Source organism: Phocoena phocoena, chromosome 1 (assembly GCF_963924675.1).
Source record: "Phocoena phocoena chromosome 1, mPhoPho1.1, whole genome shotgun sequence".
In the NCBI taxonomy this organism is placed as follows: Eukaryota; Metazoa; Chordata; class Mammalia; order Artiodactyla; family Phocoenidae; genus Phocoena; species Phocoena phocoena.
In genome coordinates this window covers 162,272,578-162,290,472 of record NC_089219.1, presented here as the reverse complement: position 1 = coordinate 162,290,472, position 17,895 = coordinate 162,272,578, and the positions used below count along the sequence as shown (strand labels likewise).

The following is a 17,895-nucleotide window of genomic DNA, read 5'->3' as shown; positions in this document are numbered from 1 at the left end:
CACCGCGGAGCATAGAGCGCGGATGGCTAGAGAGGAGGCGCAGAGGACGGACGACCATAGAGTTCGAGTTCAGACACCGCCTGGATGGTCCGTCTCTCTCCTCGGCCGTCCACTCACAGTCCTCGGGCGTCTGCGCCGGTACGGAAACGGAAGTGACGGCAAAGGCAAGATGGAGAGGTCGTTCGCACGCAGAGTTTGGCGTGTTTACTTCCGCCGGCCTAGACCCGGGGCGAGGAGATGTAGCACATGGGCTTCCCTGTATGGAGTTCGTCGAGGATGTAACGACCCTGGGTAACACTGGGACAGGCCTTAGAGGGTGAGAATGTGGGTCCCAGGGGTGGGACTTCTCTCGAGGCTGATGCTGTCAGCCTTGACCCGCGCTGGGCGCTTTTGCATTTTGAAGTCGGGAGCGGTGAGGCTGATGGACGTCCCGGCGGGGAACCGCCGTGGCTTGTCTGACTACTACCCGCACCTGATGCCCAGTGTGGGATTTGGAAAATCGTCCTCGCGTGTTTACAGATGCCGCTCAGAGACCAAGCGGTACATAACCAGCCCTAGAGTGGCTGAGACCTTGGTGCGGATCCTACGGGGAAAACGAAAATCTTGCCAGCTATTCCTGGAATGCAATCCAGGTGAGACCCTCGTGGCCTTCATTTTCTTGGATGTTCACTTTTGCAGACTGTGTAAAACATGGCCTCTTCCTTTAAGCAGCTTATATGGCCTCTGTTAATCATCACTCCACAAGATATTTCCGTAGCAGTTTGCACTTTACAAACTATTTTGATAAAACATGCTCTTAGATTTCACCATCTTCCCAAAAGAACTTTTACCCTTTCGTGCATCTTTCGTGCATCTTCTATAGACCGCAGCAGGATGCCGGAACACAAGATTTGTAGACTTCTTGAAAAATAATTTTTTTAAGCACCATTTCCTATCATGGGGAGTCAGTTCTGTTTAGGTTTGGCAATATCTTTGATGATAAAGTATCCAGAGAGTCTATGAGTAAGTGGTAAGCTAGAGGCAACTATTTTGTTTGTTTGTTTGTTTTTTCTTGAGAGGTAGTGAAACATTGTAAAGAGCGCAGGTTTTGCAGTCTTTGATGGAATGGATTCAAAGCCAGGCAGCACCACGTTCCAGTTGTGATGGTGGAGTCAAGTGACTGTATCTAATCCGCAGTTTCCTTATATGTAAATCAGGAGTGTAATATCCACTTTGGGAATGTTGTGAGAATTAAAATTATATCATACAGGTAAAACATCTAATTTCTTTGATATTGAAAAAGATTATGTTGTTTCTTTTGCAAATAAACTTTTCGTTCTGTTAATACATTAGGTCCTGGAATCCTGACACGAGCATTGCTTGAAAGTGGTGCCAAAGTGGTTGCCCTTGAAAGTGACGAGACTTTTATTCCACATTTGAAGGTATATTTTTGTTTCTAAAAATAATTTATTGTTCCATCAGCTACCTTTGAGTGGTTTAGGGAAGTAAAATTAAGCACACTTTTTTTTTTTTTTTTTTTTTTTTGCGGTACGCGGGCCTCTCACTGCTGTGGCCTCTCCCGTTGCAGAGCACAGGCTCCGGACGCGCAGGCTTAGCGGCCATGGCTCCCGTCGGGCCCAGCCGCTCCGCGGCATGTGGTATCTGTCCCCTGCATTGGCAGGCGGACTCAACCACTGCGCCACCAGGGAAGCCCCACACAGTTTATTTTTAAACAGTCACTTTTAGGGGCTATGCCGTATCTTGTTAGCCCCAGTGACTAGAACACAGTATCAATGATTGTTGAATGACTGAAAGATGGATTCAGAGACTTTTTTCTGGTTCTAGCTCTGCTACAGATGGGTGACTGAACAAAATGTACAACTGGTATCTCTAGGCTTGTTTCCTCGTATTAGCAGGCTATGCTGTGCCTCTTCTTTCTTAGAAGGGGATAAGTGAGCTTAGAATCTAATTGGAATGCTAAGATTAGGTTAACGGGACTGTGTTAACTCTGGACTTAGGGTTTCACAGGCAAGAAAAGTTTGGTGTATTCAGAATAAATTGCATGGAGTAAAGGCATTATCCAAATGGATTTTTTAGTGAATTTGGCTTCATGTATAGCTGACAAGTTCACATGACAGTAAAGTGGAAATTCCTTGCATCATTGTCAGCCTCTTTTTTGTTCTCTTTCTCTTCTTCCCTCCTTTATAAATCTTTTGATTCAATTCAGGAAACTTATACTTCTCTGTGCCAGCTTCCTGAAACCATGTAAAATAGTGTTATCTGAAAGTGCAAGATGACAACGAAAAATGATGAAAATGTATACAAAATCCTGCTTTTTTAAATATAACTGTCACATTAGATGGTTGTTTTTCTACAACTGAAAAAATTCAGGGTTTTTGAATTCAGATTATTTAATTGATGTTAAATCTGCTGGAATTCCAAAAACATGAAGAGAAAAAGAACCCATAAAATTATTCAAAGATTCAAGATCATGAAATGTGATTTAGTAAACATAGCTATCTGTAATTTCAACCCGGAAATTAAAAACAAAATAGCTCTTATCTTGGTCTTTAAACGGAGGGTACTTCTGAAGATTAATCTACATGTTCACAAAATAATTAAGGTGGTATTAAAATGTCCTTCTGTTTACAATTTGTTATCCTGTAACACAATGGTTGCTTTTCTATAAGATCAAGATAACAGTAGTCTCTATTTAAAAACAGTTGAATCAATGAAATAGAGTGACTAGGGACTAGAGAATTCCTCACAGTATTTCTTACAGGAATATCAGTCATAAAATGTTTCTGAAGCTGTTAATGTAAGCACAAAATTTAAACGTCTAACTCACTATTCCCCCCCCGCCACAACACTAACTTGAGCTCAGCCATTAGTACACGTTCTTTCACTCATTGTAAAGTGAAAAGCCATTCAAAGTTTTGTGTGAATTCATGTATATTTGCAAGAATAAAAGAGAAGTAATCATTTATATAGAACCTTTGCAGCCCTGAATCAGGGCCTTGAAGTGGTGCTCTTAGCAGACAGTGCTTCTAGCCACCCAAAGGCTCACAGTTTTGCTCCTAAGAACTAAAATTATTTTCAAGGATAATGCTTGACTCTAGATTTTTATCTAAATTTAAAATCCCATGGACTTCCTTGGTGGTGCAGTGGATAAGAATCCACCTGCCAGTGCAGGGGACACACATTGGATTCCTGGTTCAGAAAGATCCCTACGCCGTGGAGCAACTAAGCCCATGCGCCACAATGGCTGAGCCCGCACTCTAGAGCCTGCGAGCCACAACTACTGAGCCCGTGTGCCTAGAGCGCATGCTCCGCAACAAGAGAAGCCACCGCAATGAGAAGCCCGTGCACCACAACGAAGAGCAACCCCTGCTCGCTGCAACTAGAGAAAGCCTGCGCGTAGCAATGAAGACCCAACGCAGCCAAAAATTAATTAATTAATTAATTTAAAAAAAAAATCCCTCTCACCCCTACTCCATTTCCCTGATAAAATTCCTGGGACTTCACATTAACAATGTTTCAAGCAGGAACAGTTTGTTTTCCTATCTGGATGTGCTAGAGAGACACATGTTGCCAGTTGTGCTCTGTAATAATGAATCATCACAATATTGTAATCAACTATACTTCAATTTTTTAAAAAAGATAAAATATCTTTAAAAAATCCAAAATAATAATAAATCATGATATATCTCATTTGAATTGTGAAGACTATTGCTGCAGAAATATCTGTATGTGTTCAGATGAAGAGACATCAGCTTTTGTGGTAAACTGTGTCTTATTTCAGCACATTTATGTCTTCAGCCTGGACTTCAGTATTCAGGTCTATAACTTCCTACCTGCATCTCCACTTTAATCACCTAATAGGCATCTCAAAATTAACATGACCAAAAATATGTGGTTTCTACCTCCAGTCTGTTCCTTTCACTAGTTTTTTTCAAGGGTCCTCTTGAAGGTAATCATTAAAATTTACTAAATTTAGGAATAGAACCATCCTTATAGGTTGAATTCAAACAGTTAAGAAAACTTAGGTTTTTTAACTCATAACTTTAAATTGCAAATTCATTAAAACCTTGATAAATACCAGTAGAATTTTCTGTGCATGAGAACCTCAGTGTGCACATCAAAACCTTGCTCTCTTCTATTTGATTTTTTGTAACTTCGAATTAAGTTTGTAGGGTCTGTAGCTAACACTTCCTCTCACTACTAAGTTCTCCAGTGCTACTGCCAGGTGAACACATCAGGGCAGTAAAAAGATTGAGGTATATTGGACATCTTCTAGTGTGCAGGGAGTTTTCCTTCTATAGTTGGCTCTGTCTTTACGAAAAGTAAATGAAAAATTAAGAGGAAAATGGAGAGTGACCTACACAGTGAGCTAAGTTCGTTTGGTGAAGGACTAACTAAACTGTTCTGGAAAAAAGAAATGCTCTCTTGAATCTATCTGCCTTTCACTTTAATATTTTTATTGTTATTTTCTGTTAAAACATCTTCCCATGACTAGCAGATGAATCACAGCTCTGAATAACAGAAACCATTTAGATAAAGTAAAGAAAGTAAAAGGATATGTAATAATTTGTTGAAAGTTTCTATTTTGGGTGCTTTTTCTTGGTAATATTATATTCACTTTTCAGACATTAATTCATTTCTATTAACTGTTACATTTTAGGGTATGTTAGTAATGTTTTCTTTGCCTCTTTATTGAGGTAGCAATATTTTTTATAAGAATTACTTTTTGAAGTAGATCTTGGAATTGTTACAAGGTCTGCCTAACACTGAAATTTCTAAACATGTTCTCTCTGTCTCTCTTTAGTCCTTAGGAAAAAAGGTGAATGGAAGACTAGAAGTGGTCTACTGTGACTTCTTTAAACTGGATCCTAGAAGTCGTGGAATACTAACACCTCCCGTTATGACTTCAGATATGCTTTTTCAGTATTTGGGAATAGAAGCACAGCCTTGGTCAAAAGGTGATTTTTGTCATTCAGTAAAGCAAGTACCTTATAACTTGACAGCTTTCTCTAGCAGTACACCAGATTTGTTGAGATTTGTGTAAATGTTTATATTACACAGTTTATGGGTGGTTGCTCTTAAGTTGAATATGGCTTTTCCCTCACCTAGATACAATCAGCAGTTTTGTGGAAGCCAAGTTCCAGATCAAGGAAAGATGCTAAGGCCTAGTTTTGATCGAAATAACCTTAAAGTAATATAGTTTGTTAACCTAATTTGACTCAGTAAAATATGGTCGTAGGAAAAAAGTGTTAAGAATTTATTTAAATATTTTTGCTTGTATTCTTAACAGGTGCCCCTTTAAAAGCAATTGGGATCTTACCACCTAAAAATGAGAGAAGTGCACTTTGGAAACTTTTACATGACCTATATTCCTGTACTTCCATATATAAATATGGACGACTAGAACTAAATTTGTTTATTACTGAAAAGGAATGCCGGGTAGGTTATTAACAAGTACCTAATTTTTTGTTTTAAATGTTCTGCGATTTTTCTCAGAGTAGTCTTAATCTGTGTGATTTTAATTTGGGCTCATGACATTTGAGAGTACTAAGGTTGTTTTTAAATTTCTATAGAGCATTCTTTAGGTATTATTTTTTTAAAGGTTTTCTGTGTGATAAAATATATATAACATAAAGTTTACCATTTTAACTATTTTAAGTGTACAATTCAGTGGCATTAAGTACATTCACATTGTGGTACAACTATTATTACCATCCATCTCTTCTCAGAACTTTTTATCATTCCATACTGAAACTCTATACCCATTAAACATTAATTCCCCATCTCCCCCCCGCCCCTGTGCCCCTGGTAACCACTGTTTTATTTTCTGTTTCTATGAATTTGACTATTCTATATACCTCATGTAAATGGAATCATACAGTATTCCACTTTGTGTCTGGCTTATTTCACTTAGCATACTGTCTTTAGGGTTCATCCAAGTTGTAGCATGTGTCAGAATGTCATTCCTTGTTAAGGCTGAATAATATTCCATTATATAATTAGACACCACCCCACCACCTTTTGTTTATCCATTTCTGTCAATGGATATAACTGACATGTTGCACTGTATAAGTTTAAGGTATATAGTACAATGTTTTGACTTCCATACATCATGAAATGATTGCCATCATAAATGTGGTGAACATCCATCATCTCATAGATACAAAATTAAAAAATATTTCTCCTTGTGATGAGAACTCTTAGGATTTACTCTCTAACGACTTTCATATGTAACATACCACAGTGTTAATTATGTAGTTGTACACTACAAAACAGGACGTTTGTACCTTTTGACCACATTCATTCAGTTCCCTCTCCCCTCCACCCCTGCCTCTGGTAACCACAAATGTGATTTTTTTCTATGAGTTTGTTTTTTGAAATATAATTGACCTAAACATTGTGTTAGTTCCTGCTATACAACATGGTGATTTGTTATGTCTGTATATTACAAAATGATGACAGATGTCTATATATTACCATCTATCATCATACAAAGATATTATATTATTATTGACTATATTTCCCACGCTGTACATTTCATCCCCCTGATTCATTTATTTTGTAACTGGAAGATTGTGCCTCATAATCTCTGTCATCTGTTTCACTTATTCCCCCACCCCCTCATCTCTAGCAACCTTTTGTTGTCTCTATCTGTGACTCTGTTTCTGTTTTTATGTTTGTTCATTTGTTTTGTTTTTTAGATTCCTCATATAAGTGAAATCATATTTATTTATCTTCCTTTGTCTGACTTATTTCACATAGCATAATACTCTCTGGATCTATCCATGTTGTCAAAAATGGCAAGATTTCATTCATTTTTATGGCTGAGTTATATGTGTGTGTATAGATGTATATGTAAAACATATACATCTTCTTTATCCATTCATCTACCAGTGGACACTGAGGTTATATACCTTTCTCGGCTGTTGTGAATAATGCTGTAGTGAACATAGGGTTTTAGACTTTTTGTTCTTTGAAATCAAAGGGCTTCCTGAAGTCCTTGAGAGTTATGTTTCTTTGCTGCCCAGAATGCTTCATGTTACTAATCTTATAATCCAAGATAACTGGAAATGCTTATTTGTATATAAGAGAACTATGGGTTGAGATGGGGGGCGGCAGGAGATGAAAGCAAGAGATGAAAGGATGATTTGCTTACCAAGATCCAAATAGTAAGTAAATAGTGACTGTCCCTGGAAGAGAGTCGGGAACTCAGAACCTTGAGGCTGTGTGCATACGTGAAGGAATGAAAGGAAGAGAAATAGGAAATGCTTCGTCAGGTTTCATCTTGCTACTAGTAGAATGTTCTAATGTTTCTTTTACCATGGACCTTTTCACATTTGGTTTTCTCTCTCTGTAGTGCCCTTTCATTCAGTGAGGTACCTCTGATCCTCAAGTGTCAGCCTAAGTAATTCTTGACTCAAAATTTAATAGCCCAGCTAATGCACGTTTCTATCACACTTACCCTTCACCACAGTAATTATACACTTCTGTGTCACTTTTTGTTTAATGAGAATTTGCCCTGATAGGTGGTATGGTTAAAGGAAATCAGTCTCAAATACATGATATTTTAAGTGTACATGATGATATATTTCAATATGAAAGTTTAAGAAGACTTTCTTTTCTTTGAAATGGTTAAGATTCTGCATTTAATTCTAATTTTCTTTCATTTCTAGATATCATTAAGGTATTAAGATCTGACATATGGTTTTGACTGATTGGCTATAGCTATGTATAACATGTAACTTCTGTTTTCTTTTTACTAGAAAATAATGGCAAATCCCCAAAATCCAGGCTTGTATCAAGCATTAAGTGTGCTCTGTCAAATAGCTTGCGGGATTAAGCTCCTGCATACAGTGAGTAAAATCCTTCTAAATTTCAACAAAGAACTTCATGGTTTTTCAAAGAGGCTGTATTTCTGTGACCAGATTAATTTTATTGTTTTTCCCAAGTGTTTAAGATAATAGAACACTATACTGATGTTTTTCTGTCACAAATATTTATATACTTCTCTCATTGTAAAACTAATATATTCTCAGTGTAAAAATGTGAGACATGTTAAAGAAAGAAAAGAATTTAAAAAATGATCACTACAGTTCTACCACCCAGAGGTCACTATTGATGTTTGTGGCATAATTTTAGTCTTTTATTTTTCCTGTTTTTTCTTTTTTGTGTAGAGGAGATTATATATTTTTTTTCATTTAATAGCTAATAGTTAATTATAAGATTTTTTTTTCCCTTCTATCTGAACATTTTTCTTAAGTTTTTAATGACTATATAATACCTCATTATAGAGCATTCCCCTTTTTAGTTTATTTCCTTGGGCAAGATCAGAGTTGTCTAATAGGAAGACAATGCAGGCCACATATGTAGTTTTACATTTATTTTAGTCGCCAGGTTACAAAAAGTAAAAAAGAAACAGGTGAAATTAATTTCAATATTATGTTTTATTGAATCTTCTCAATTCAAAACATTATTTCAGTGTGTAATATTTTTAAATTAGTTATTACATAATTTACATTCTTTTGTGTGTACTAAAAATCCATTGTATATTTTACACTTACAACCAATTCAGACTGGACACATTTCACATGTTCAGTAGCCACATGAGACTAGTATCTACCATTGTGTGTGGGGGGGGGGGGGGCTGCCATTTTTAATAGAGGCCTAAAAGCATAAGAAAAAAACAATAAATACCATTTCTTTCATACCATAATTTACCGCTTCTCTTTTTTTTATTTTAGTAGACTAGAGTATATTTCAAATTGTTTTTATAAGGAATATGTTTGTTTTTTGTTTTTTTTGCGGTATGCGGGCCTCTCACTGTTGTGGCCTCTCCCGTTGCGGAGCACAGGCTCCGGACGCGCAGGCTTAGCAGCCATGGCTCACAGGCCCAGCCGCTCCGTGGCATGTGGGATCTTCCCGGACCAGGGCACAAACCCGTGTCCGCTGCATCGGCAGGCGGACTCTCAACCACTGCACCACCAGGGAAGCCCTATGTTTGTATATTTTATGAGCCCTTGTTCTTCCAAGGATATATTGGTTTAATTTTAAAAGGGTGTTTCCTCTATGTAGTCTCTTCATTACTTTTGTCCAGGAACAAATTAAGATCTTCAGTGCATACTTAGTTGTTAGAATGTTATCTCATTTGATTATAGCTTTTGTTCCGATTCTGGTTTTTTTCCTCCAGAATGTATCAGGTTCTTAGGTTGGCTCTCTTGTTCCTTGTCTTTCGTATCTGTCATACTCTCATCCTTTTTCTGTATTCCCAGAAATCTTTTTCACATTTAGCCTTCATGGCACTGACCCTGCTTTCTGCCCATACTACATATTGTAATCTTGGTACTGTAGTTCTTGGTTTCCCTAAAATCTTTTCTTAACCCCACTGATCTCTCATTCTGTTGGCTTTTCATCTCAGCTCTTCTCTCTTCCTGGCTTTTGGCTAGTTTCTTGATAGAAGGCCCTCTGAGGACTTCAGCTTTCAGGATAGTTTTCTTTTTCTGCAGTATTTGTTTTCAAAAGCCCTATGTTGAGTTTTGCCATTTATTAACCTCCAGAAAGGAGAGGTCTTTCTAGACCCAGCATTTTTAACATTTGTCCATTATATATCTACTACTGGATGGTCCGTTGTTGAATCCAATTCCCAAGGTCTTGCAGGTCTTCCTCTCCTGTGGGTTTGGTAGATGGGAGTGAGGTCTTCTCTGTGCCCACTGCAGTGCCCTAAACTGCTGTGGATAGACCAAGTGTGGGGGGAAGCTGCAGTGCCCGCTGCTGCTGCTGCTTTGCCTTCCTCCACTTAGTGACATTCCTGGAGCTGCTGGGAGTTTCACAGATGAGCAACAATTGCATTTTTCATTCTACGTCAGTTGCCACTGCAATTAGTAATAAATTATCGTTTCTGACCTTAATCCAATATTATAAGTTTTAGTCTTTTAAGTCTGTGTCAAATGCTGTTATTTTGGAATTTAATGTGTGTATATGTATTTATACATACACACACACACACAATAATTTTTCAGTTGGGTCATCTTTTAAAATTGCTTCACATACAAAATTGTATGTACAAAAGTTAGATACAAGAAAGTAATGATCCTTTTAAAAATTGACATAAGTTTCTTTGTCTATCTTCTTACATGTCCCAGCATATTCATATCAGTGGTTTTTCCACTAAGGTAGGGCAAAAACATCCCCGTAATTGATCTGATAGACCCTAAACTGATTGTGACTGTAATATGCTGGCTATTAAAAATAACTTCAGAATGTATTTGCATAATTATATTAAGGGCGACTCTCTTTTATCTAAGCAAGTAATAGAGTTACCAGTATTTGGCTAGACCTTTGACTCCCCTTTTCTTTATCCAAAAAAAATGAGAGAGAAGAGAAATGTATATGATTTAACTGTCACATGTTGTTTTTCTTACATTCAGTTAGACTGGAGACTTGGCTTTAATTCATTATGTTGTTTAGGCAAGACAATTTTAAAGGCAGTAATAATGTGGGGCACTTTGCACAAAGAGAACTGAAAGAAATGTTTTCTTTTTGTTTATCTTCACTCAAGGAGTCTTGCTTATCATTTGGCACATATACCGCAAATGGGCAGCTGGCAAAGCAAAAGCATAGGGTAAGAATGAATGAATACCTTTCCCTTTTTTCCTCTAATGTAACAGTCTTTGTTTTCTTTTACATTATCTGGTATTCTGTATTTAAATTTTTAATTTTAGAATATCTAGAAAAATTTTTAAACATATCTTATTGATTTTAATATATTCAAGTTATTTTGGAAGGGAGTTATATTTTTCAGCTGTTTATACAATGAATGCTAGCATAGTAATAGGCTTAAACACAGATTCTGACTTTTTTTAATATATAAATTTATTTATTTATTTTTGGCTGCATTGGGTCTTCATTGCTGCATGCGGGCTTTCTCTAGTTGTGGTGAGTGGGGGCTACTCTTTGTTGCCGTGCGCGGGCTTCTCATTGCGGTGGCTTCTCTCGTTGCGGAGCACAGGCTCTAGGCGCACGGGCTTCAGCAGTTGTAGTGCACGGGCTTAGTTGCGGCCTGTGTGATCTTCCTGGACCAGGGCTCGAACCCATGTCCCCTGTATTGGCAGGTGGATTCTTAACCACTGCACCACCAGGGAAGCCCCTGACTTCTATTTTTAACTTTTGAAATAAAGATACCTCTCAAATTTGGGAAACACATGAATATTAAAATGTTTATTCATCTAATTTGATAAACTGAAAATAAGATTTTATACCTTATTAATAAATCATATATGTAATATTACTACTTATAATGGTTTATTTCACTAACAGGTACATCTTGTTTCTTACCCTAGGGGTTGGGCTTTAATTTTTGTTTATTTTTTCCCTTCATAAAGAACCAAAGTGATTATGTTATAGAGTGATCCTCCATTTAGATTATATAGGGCTACTTATAGTGAAGTTGTAATAGAGTAGCTGAAGTTTTAAAAACAATTTTCGGACTCAATTCAGAAGTTCCACTTCAGGATTAAATGCTAATGATTCCCTAATCTCAGCGTATTAGTTCAGTCTGACTTTCCCATTGCTTACTACTTTGGTTTTTTTCTCGATCTTGCCGCTAAAGGAAAAAAGGAAAACTATCAATTTAGAAATATTCTGATTTTAGAATAATCAGTGATCATTGTGATTTTAGTTCTGTTTCACTATCCATAAATGTAATTTATGTAGCCTCACAAAACAGAATAGGGGTAATACATTTTGGCTTGATACCAGTAGGAATTTATCCAAATGACCCTGAAATTAATAACCCTGCATATAGGACACTTTCCCATTTTCTCAATGACAGTGTCAAAAGCTAAAATACTTTTTTGGCCGACATAAATGCATAAACTTTTAGGGATGAAAATGAAAATGAAATAACCAAATGTTATGTTTTAAGAGAAAATTTTATTCAGATACTTCACATGTCTGATGTCGGTGTGTTCATAATTGTTACAGAAGTGCTTTTAGATATTTAACAGTTTTTTAAAGCACATAATCTTCATTTCCATCCAAGTGGTTTGAGGTTTATACTTTTTTGAAGCCATGTTTTTGTGCTGTCACTGGAACTTTTTTCCTAAGCTACATATAACCATTTGTTGAACATCAGGAAAGTTGTTTTTCCCCTACTTATCAAGTAAACCTATATCTGTAACTCCAAATCTATCTACAAGATGCTGTTTAAAGTCACCTTCAAGGGACTTCCCTGGTGGCACAGTGGGTAAGAATCCGCCTGCCAGTTCAGGGGACAGGGGTTCGAGCCCTGGTTCAGGAAGATCCCACATGCTGCAGAGCAACTAAGCCTGTGTGCCACAACTACTGAGCCTGCACTCCAGAGCCCATGAGCCACAACTACTGTAAATAAATATATTTTAAAAAATAAATAAAAAATAAAGTCACCTTCAAAAGACTTGTTAACAACATATAATGCTATCAATTGTGAGGTTATTCCTCTCCCTAATTGATAATTGCTAAATATGTTAAAATTTTATTGCCTTCCTTTTTTACTAATTTGTTCAGCTACAGGAATTCAAAATAGAAACCAGAATTGATTGAAATTTTTTTTGGCTAACATGTCTTCCACAAACAGTATTTATGTTTAAATATATATATACATAGGTATTTATTATAAAGTAAATAAGGGGTTACTAGCTAATACGTGAGATTTCCTAAGAACTCAAACATAAGGCTCCCTCTGTTGTGAGGAATAATTTTAGAGGAAAAAACATCTTAATGTTACATGAAGTCACATACAGTTTTTATTTTAACCTGTATAATACTATATACTAAAGCAGGTTGGCAAACTTTTTGTGTAAAGGGCCAGAGAGTAAATATTTTATGCTTTGCAGGTCCCATATTCTTTGTGGGTTTGTTGTTGTTTGTTTTTTTAAGAATCCTTTATAAATGTAAAAACTGTTCTGAGCTCCATATTATACAGAAACAGGCAGGCCATGTACCATAGTTTGCTAACCCTATATTTTTTAAAAATCCCATTAAAAATTATAAGGCAATAAATTTTTTTTGTGGTACGCGGGCCTCTCACTGCTGTGGCTTCTCCCGTTGTGGAGCACAGGCTCCGGACGTGCAGGCTTAGCGGCCATGGCTCACGGGCCTAGCCGCTCCGCAGCATGTGGGATCTTCCCGGACCGGGGCACAAACCTGTGTCCCCTGCATCGGCAGGCGGACTCTCAACCACTGCGGCACCAGGGAAGCCCGGTAATAATTTTTTTTATGCTTAGGATCTGGTGTTAATGCCTCAGATACAGAAGAGACTCAGCATATGCTAGTGTCATGTTTAGGATTTCATTTTTCCCTGCTTATAAGTTAATAAGCTGTTACTGTTTCATGGGTGCTGGGCAAAGACACAGACTCCTGTGTCCTGTGGAATAATACGATATTGCGTAGTTGTGTGGTGTGCATGCAGTGGGTTTGCACTGCAGCTGAGGAACACAGAGCTGGGGGAATCCACCTCTCTTTAGCAAACATTAATGTCAATCTATAGAGAGACATTATCTCATCCCCCAAGGTGACTCACTGCAAACAACCCTGAGGAATGGCCCAGGTTAAGAGCAGTTGGGGCCTTGCATTCTTGTCACATCCCAAAATAACCTATAGGGACACGCAGGGTGTATTGTGATTGCCTCTGCAAAAAGGTAGCTTGAATGCGTAAGTGAGCAATGTCTTGCACTGGCAATATTTTATGACTAACACATTTTCTTTTCTTTTCTCTGCAGGAATCATTAGAACAAAACCTGTGTTTTATTCAACTGACTCCTCATAGGAATTTATTTACAGGAACCTTAACACCTTTTAACTATGATGTGTTTTTTCACATGTTACGGCAGTGTTTTATGAAACGCAATGCCAAGCTAATAGACCATTTACAGTAAGTAAGAAAAATAAAAGCAAATATAAAAGTAGCAACTTAATGTGCGAATTGTACTTTCATGTTAGAGCTTTGTTTTTTTATATTTTTTATATCTTCATTAATAGTGAGGTACCATGTTTTCACTCATCTATTTGTACAAAATACTTCATTCTCGCCAGTACACATTTTGAGGAAAATATATTTTCCACATAATCTCCTGAGCTTAATTTCTTTTTCCTTCTTTGAAAAAACAACCAGGGATGCCTACAATTTGTTTTATCTTTGTCAGGATTAATTTAACTACATGAAGAACTGGCTGTTTGCCCCGGCATTAGTGGTAGCATACCCACCATCCACCTCTTGTCGTTAGTGGTTCTGTTTCCTAGGCAAAGTAGGCACAGATCATTATACCACCCTAGTCCTGCTCTGGATCAAATTCTATGTTTCTACCTAAAGCCTTATAAAAATTATACTGTTACTGCCTGCTTTGTATCTATATAATTTTTACGTAGGGCTGATGTGTACAGTTTTGGAAGTTATGCATTTTACCATGTACTCATCAGCCCATAGTCATTCAAAGTACTGTCAGAGGATGGGCAAAACAAATAATCATTTTAATTAATTTGATCATCATTTAATGTATAACTCTGAATGAGCTGCTGATTGAACAATATTTATGTAAAAATAAATGTTAAAAGTGGCAGTAGACCCGTAAAAGTCATCTGTTTTTCATCTTGTCACCTTGTGATAGTGGCTATTTTGCATGAAAATATGAGGAGTGTAGGAAATTAAGGAATACACATATGATAAACTGTGGTTTAAAATGTTAAGAATTGCCTTGGAGAGCCTGTGGATTGAAAGGATGTTTACAGCTGTGACCAAGATTCCATTCACAGTCAAAAAGTATTGGAAATATTTTCCACCAAAATATTTTAGTATAATTGTTTACTTGTTATTGTCAGAGGCTCACTGGTCGTTTCTTGCTAGGCTAATAGAATAAGGCAGTTTTCTGCTTTATAATTTATTCACAGTAATTGTTACATAAAAATGTGAAAATTATTTCCTCTTCTGAAAACAAACAGTAGTTCCTGCTGTTTATTAAACTTTTACATGAACCTAAATGTTTACTTATTAAACTTTTACATGAACCTAAATAGAGTTAAGAATATTTTTGCACAGAGAATTAAAAGATGAAAGGTAGACAGAAGAATTTTTTTTTTTTTTTTTTTGCGGTACGCGGGCCTCTCACTGTTGTGGCCTCTCCCGTTGTGGAGCACAGGCTCTGGATGCACAGGCTCAGCGGCCATAGCTCACGGGCCCAGCCACTCTGCAGCATGTGGGATCTTCCTGGCCTGGGGCACAAACCCGTGTCCCCTGCATCGGCAGGCAGACTCCCAACTGCTGCGCCACCAGGGAAGCCCAGGCAGAAGAATTTTTAAGGGCAATGTTAAACTAGAATTTGCCTAAGAACTGATGAGAACATGTTAAAGCCTAAATCAGCTCTTTTCATTACAGGCAAGCCATGGAACTTTAGGAATAGACATAGTTAAAGCTATATATAATAGGCAGGCTATTAAACTGAATAAGATTAATTATATATAATAAGTTAGGTCTTTTAAATTGGGCTTAGAAGCCGCCTCTATCAATATTAACTGACAGTTGTTATGATAAAGAATTAAGCACATTTACTTTGTATTTATTTTGCAGTTCATTGAGTCCAATTGATGCAATGCATATATTGAAGCAAATTAAAAAAAATAAAGATGTGAAAGTAATAGATATGTACCCTGAAGACTTTCAGCACCTTTTTGAAACCATAGAGTGTTCCAAAGATGATAACTATAAGTGGCTATATGATGACTTCATGGAAGATGTAATCATATAGAGAAGTGGACTGATAAGACATTAACTGGAGCTGTTTATTTATTTGGAAATTATGGCACAAATGAAAAAGAACTGAGTTTGAAAAACTCACATCCTTTCAACAGAAGATAACTTCTTGTTTTGCACAGCTAGGCAGATCAATTCTTGTGCCATTGATACCATTACTGTATTGGATAAAATAATGGCTGCTATTTTATTCAAACTGAATAAAAGGAAAACTTCAGTTAATTGTGGATTTGATCAAATTGGATTTGTTTTGTTTTAAATTCCTATCTACTATAAGCATACTGGTAGTTATAGGGTATTAGCAGATGAAATTTAGTTTTAGAAATTCTTTTGGCCAAATATCTTACATTATACTTAAATATTCCATTTTCACTGTCGATTTTTATATCCTCCTGGGGGAGCAGAAGAGTTTGTACGTAATTAAACTTGGAAAGTAAACTGATTTAGTGGGTTTTTTTACTTTTCAGTTTGTTGAAATGTATTATCAAGTACTGTACAATGAAATTATTTAAATTTTAATATGGTTTAAATTTTTTTAGAAATTAAAATATTTTAAGTAATAAGATTTTGTGCCTATCTGTTCAAACATAAAATTGACCCTAACTTATTCACTTTAAATTCCGTCATTTATAGTCAATGTACTTTCAGTGAGTAATTCAGTCTGTTATTCAAAACTCTCATGCATTTTCATTCCATCAAGAAAGTTCATCTGAAGTTAGACCTTTACATGAACCTAAATGGAATTAAGAATATTTATTTTCTTAGCTCTTTGAAAAAGCTACTAGATTTTACCTGACACATCTAATCTCCTCTGTTAGATTTCTTTGCTGTTATAACACTTCATAATACCTAAGGCATATTATTAGTAACTCTTTGTAAGGTGTGTGTTTTTAATAACACTTAGCCAAACCAGTTCTTCCCAACGTCCCTACTGTTGTCCTTGGTTCACAGTTCAGTCCAGCTAGAAATTCTGAATCCTTGTTTGTTTGTTTTTTAATTTTTTTTGGCTGTGTTGGGTCTTTGGTGCTGCGCGCGGGCTTTCTCTAGTTGCATCAAGCGGGGGCTGTTCTTTGTTCCGGCCTGCTGGCTTCTCACTGCAGTGGCTTCTCTTGTTGCGGAGCACGGGCTCCAGGCCCGTGAACTTCAGTAGTTGTGGCTCGCGGGCTCTAGAGCGCAGGCTCAGTAGTTGCGGCGTGAAGGCTTAGTTGCCGCGTGGCATGTGGGATCTTGGTTCCCCGACCAGGGATCAAACCCACATCCCCTGCATTGGCAGGCGGATTCTTAACCACTGCACCACCACGGAAGCCCTAAATCCTTTTTTCTCTTGTAATTCCTATCCTGCCATTACATAATCTGCCTAATCTTTATAATGTCATTCTGTCTTCTCAATCCTATGCCTTAGGCCTAAATTTCTCCTGGGACTTCTTAACTACCTCTCTCTCATCTTCCAATACATCTTGTTTATTACTGCTATATTAACTTTCTAAAACATTTATTTCACCATAGTTTCTTCTAAGGCCTTGGTTTCCTAATGGGTAATAGTGGCATATATTAGGGTTCTTGTCAGGAGTAAATCATTTACGAAAAAGGGCTTAGTGTAGAAGCTGACAGTGGTAGTTATAGGTGTTGGTGTAATGCATTATCTTCCCCCACTCCCTCATATATAGGTAGCCAGAGACCTCTGTGCTCTTCATTCTGCATTCAAAAAACTAGAGTTTAAAAAAAAGGAATTTACAGTTGTCTATTCACTGAAAGATATGAGTAATTAATGAAGCTTAATATGTGGGGGTAGTTGCTCATGGTAGCAGTCAGGTGACCCAAGAATTTTGAATTAAAGGTAGCCTTGTTACACAGTAAAAACCCAGAGGCGTCAATAGGAACTGAAGCCTCTGGAAAGGTCAATTAAGTTAACTAAAAATTTACAGCCAATATCATTAGCAATCAGTAGGTCAGGCCTCTTTCAAATAGGGGGTGTAGGCAGAACCCTGATGGTGGGAGTGTATGATTTGTAATAACCTTGGCTGTGTAAGGCAAGAAAAAAGAATTCAGAGTTGGGAGATGGGTTCCTATATTTCTTAGTTTATTTTTTTTAAGATGAGACATTTAAACATGTTACT

At 37.0% G+C, this 17,895-nt stretch overlaps 1 protein-coding gene across 1 annotated transcript; it reads left to right on the top strand.

Moving 5' to 3' along the window:
- The first annotated feature begins 166 nt into the window (after window positions 1-166).
- On the top strand, window positions 167-16,340 carry TFB2M (transcription factor B2, mitochondrial). The gene is made up of 8 exons (XM_065890896.1): window positions 167-632; window positions 1,333-1,421; window positions 4,805-4,958; window positions 5,291-5,439; window positions 7,764-7,853; window positions 10,556-10,618; window positions 13,755-13,906; window positions 15,596-16,340. Exons 1-8 carry the CDS (start codon window positions 323-325, stop codon window positions 15,771-15,773), a joined length of 1,185 nt encoding a protein of 394 aa, XP_065746968.1. The 5' UTR covers window positions 167-322; the 3' UTR covers window positions 15,774-16,340.
- Window positions 16,341-17,895: the final 1,555 nt, after the last annotated feature.

What these genes read in the sequence shown, in the direction of transcription:
- TFB2M (XM_065890896.1), top strand. Translation starts at nt 323, where the DNA reads ATGTGGGTCCCAGGGGTGGGACTTCTCTCGAGGCTGATGCTGTCAGCC. An exon ending in AGCACAGCCTTGGTCAAAAG is followed by an intron (nt 4,959 to 5,290) that starts GTGATTTTTGTC and finishes TATTCTTAACAG; the next exon opens with GTGCCCCTTTAAAAGCAATT. An exon ending in GGATTAAGCTCCTGCATACA is followed by an intron (nt 7,854 to 10,555) that starts GTGAGTAAAATC and finishes TCTTCACTCAAG; the next exon opens with GAGTCTTGCTTATCATTTGG.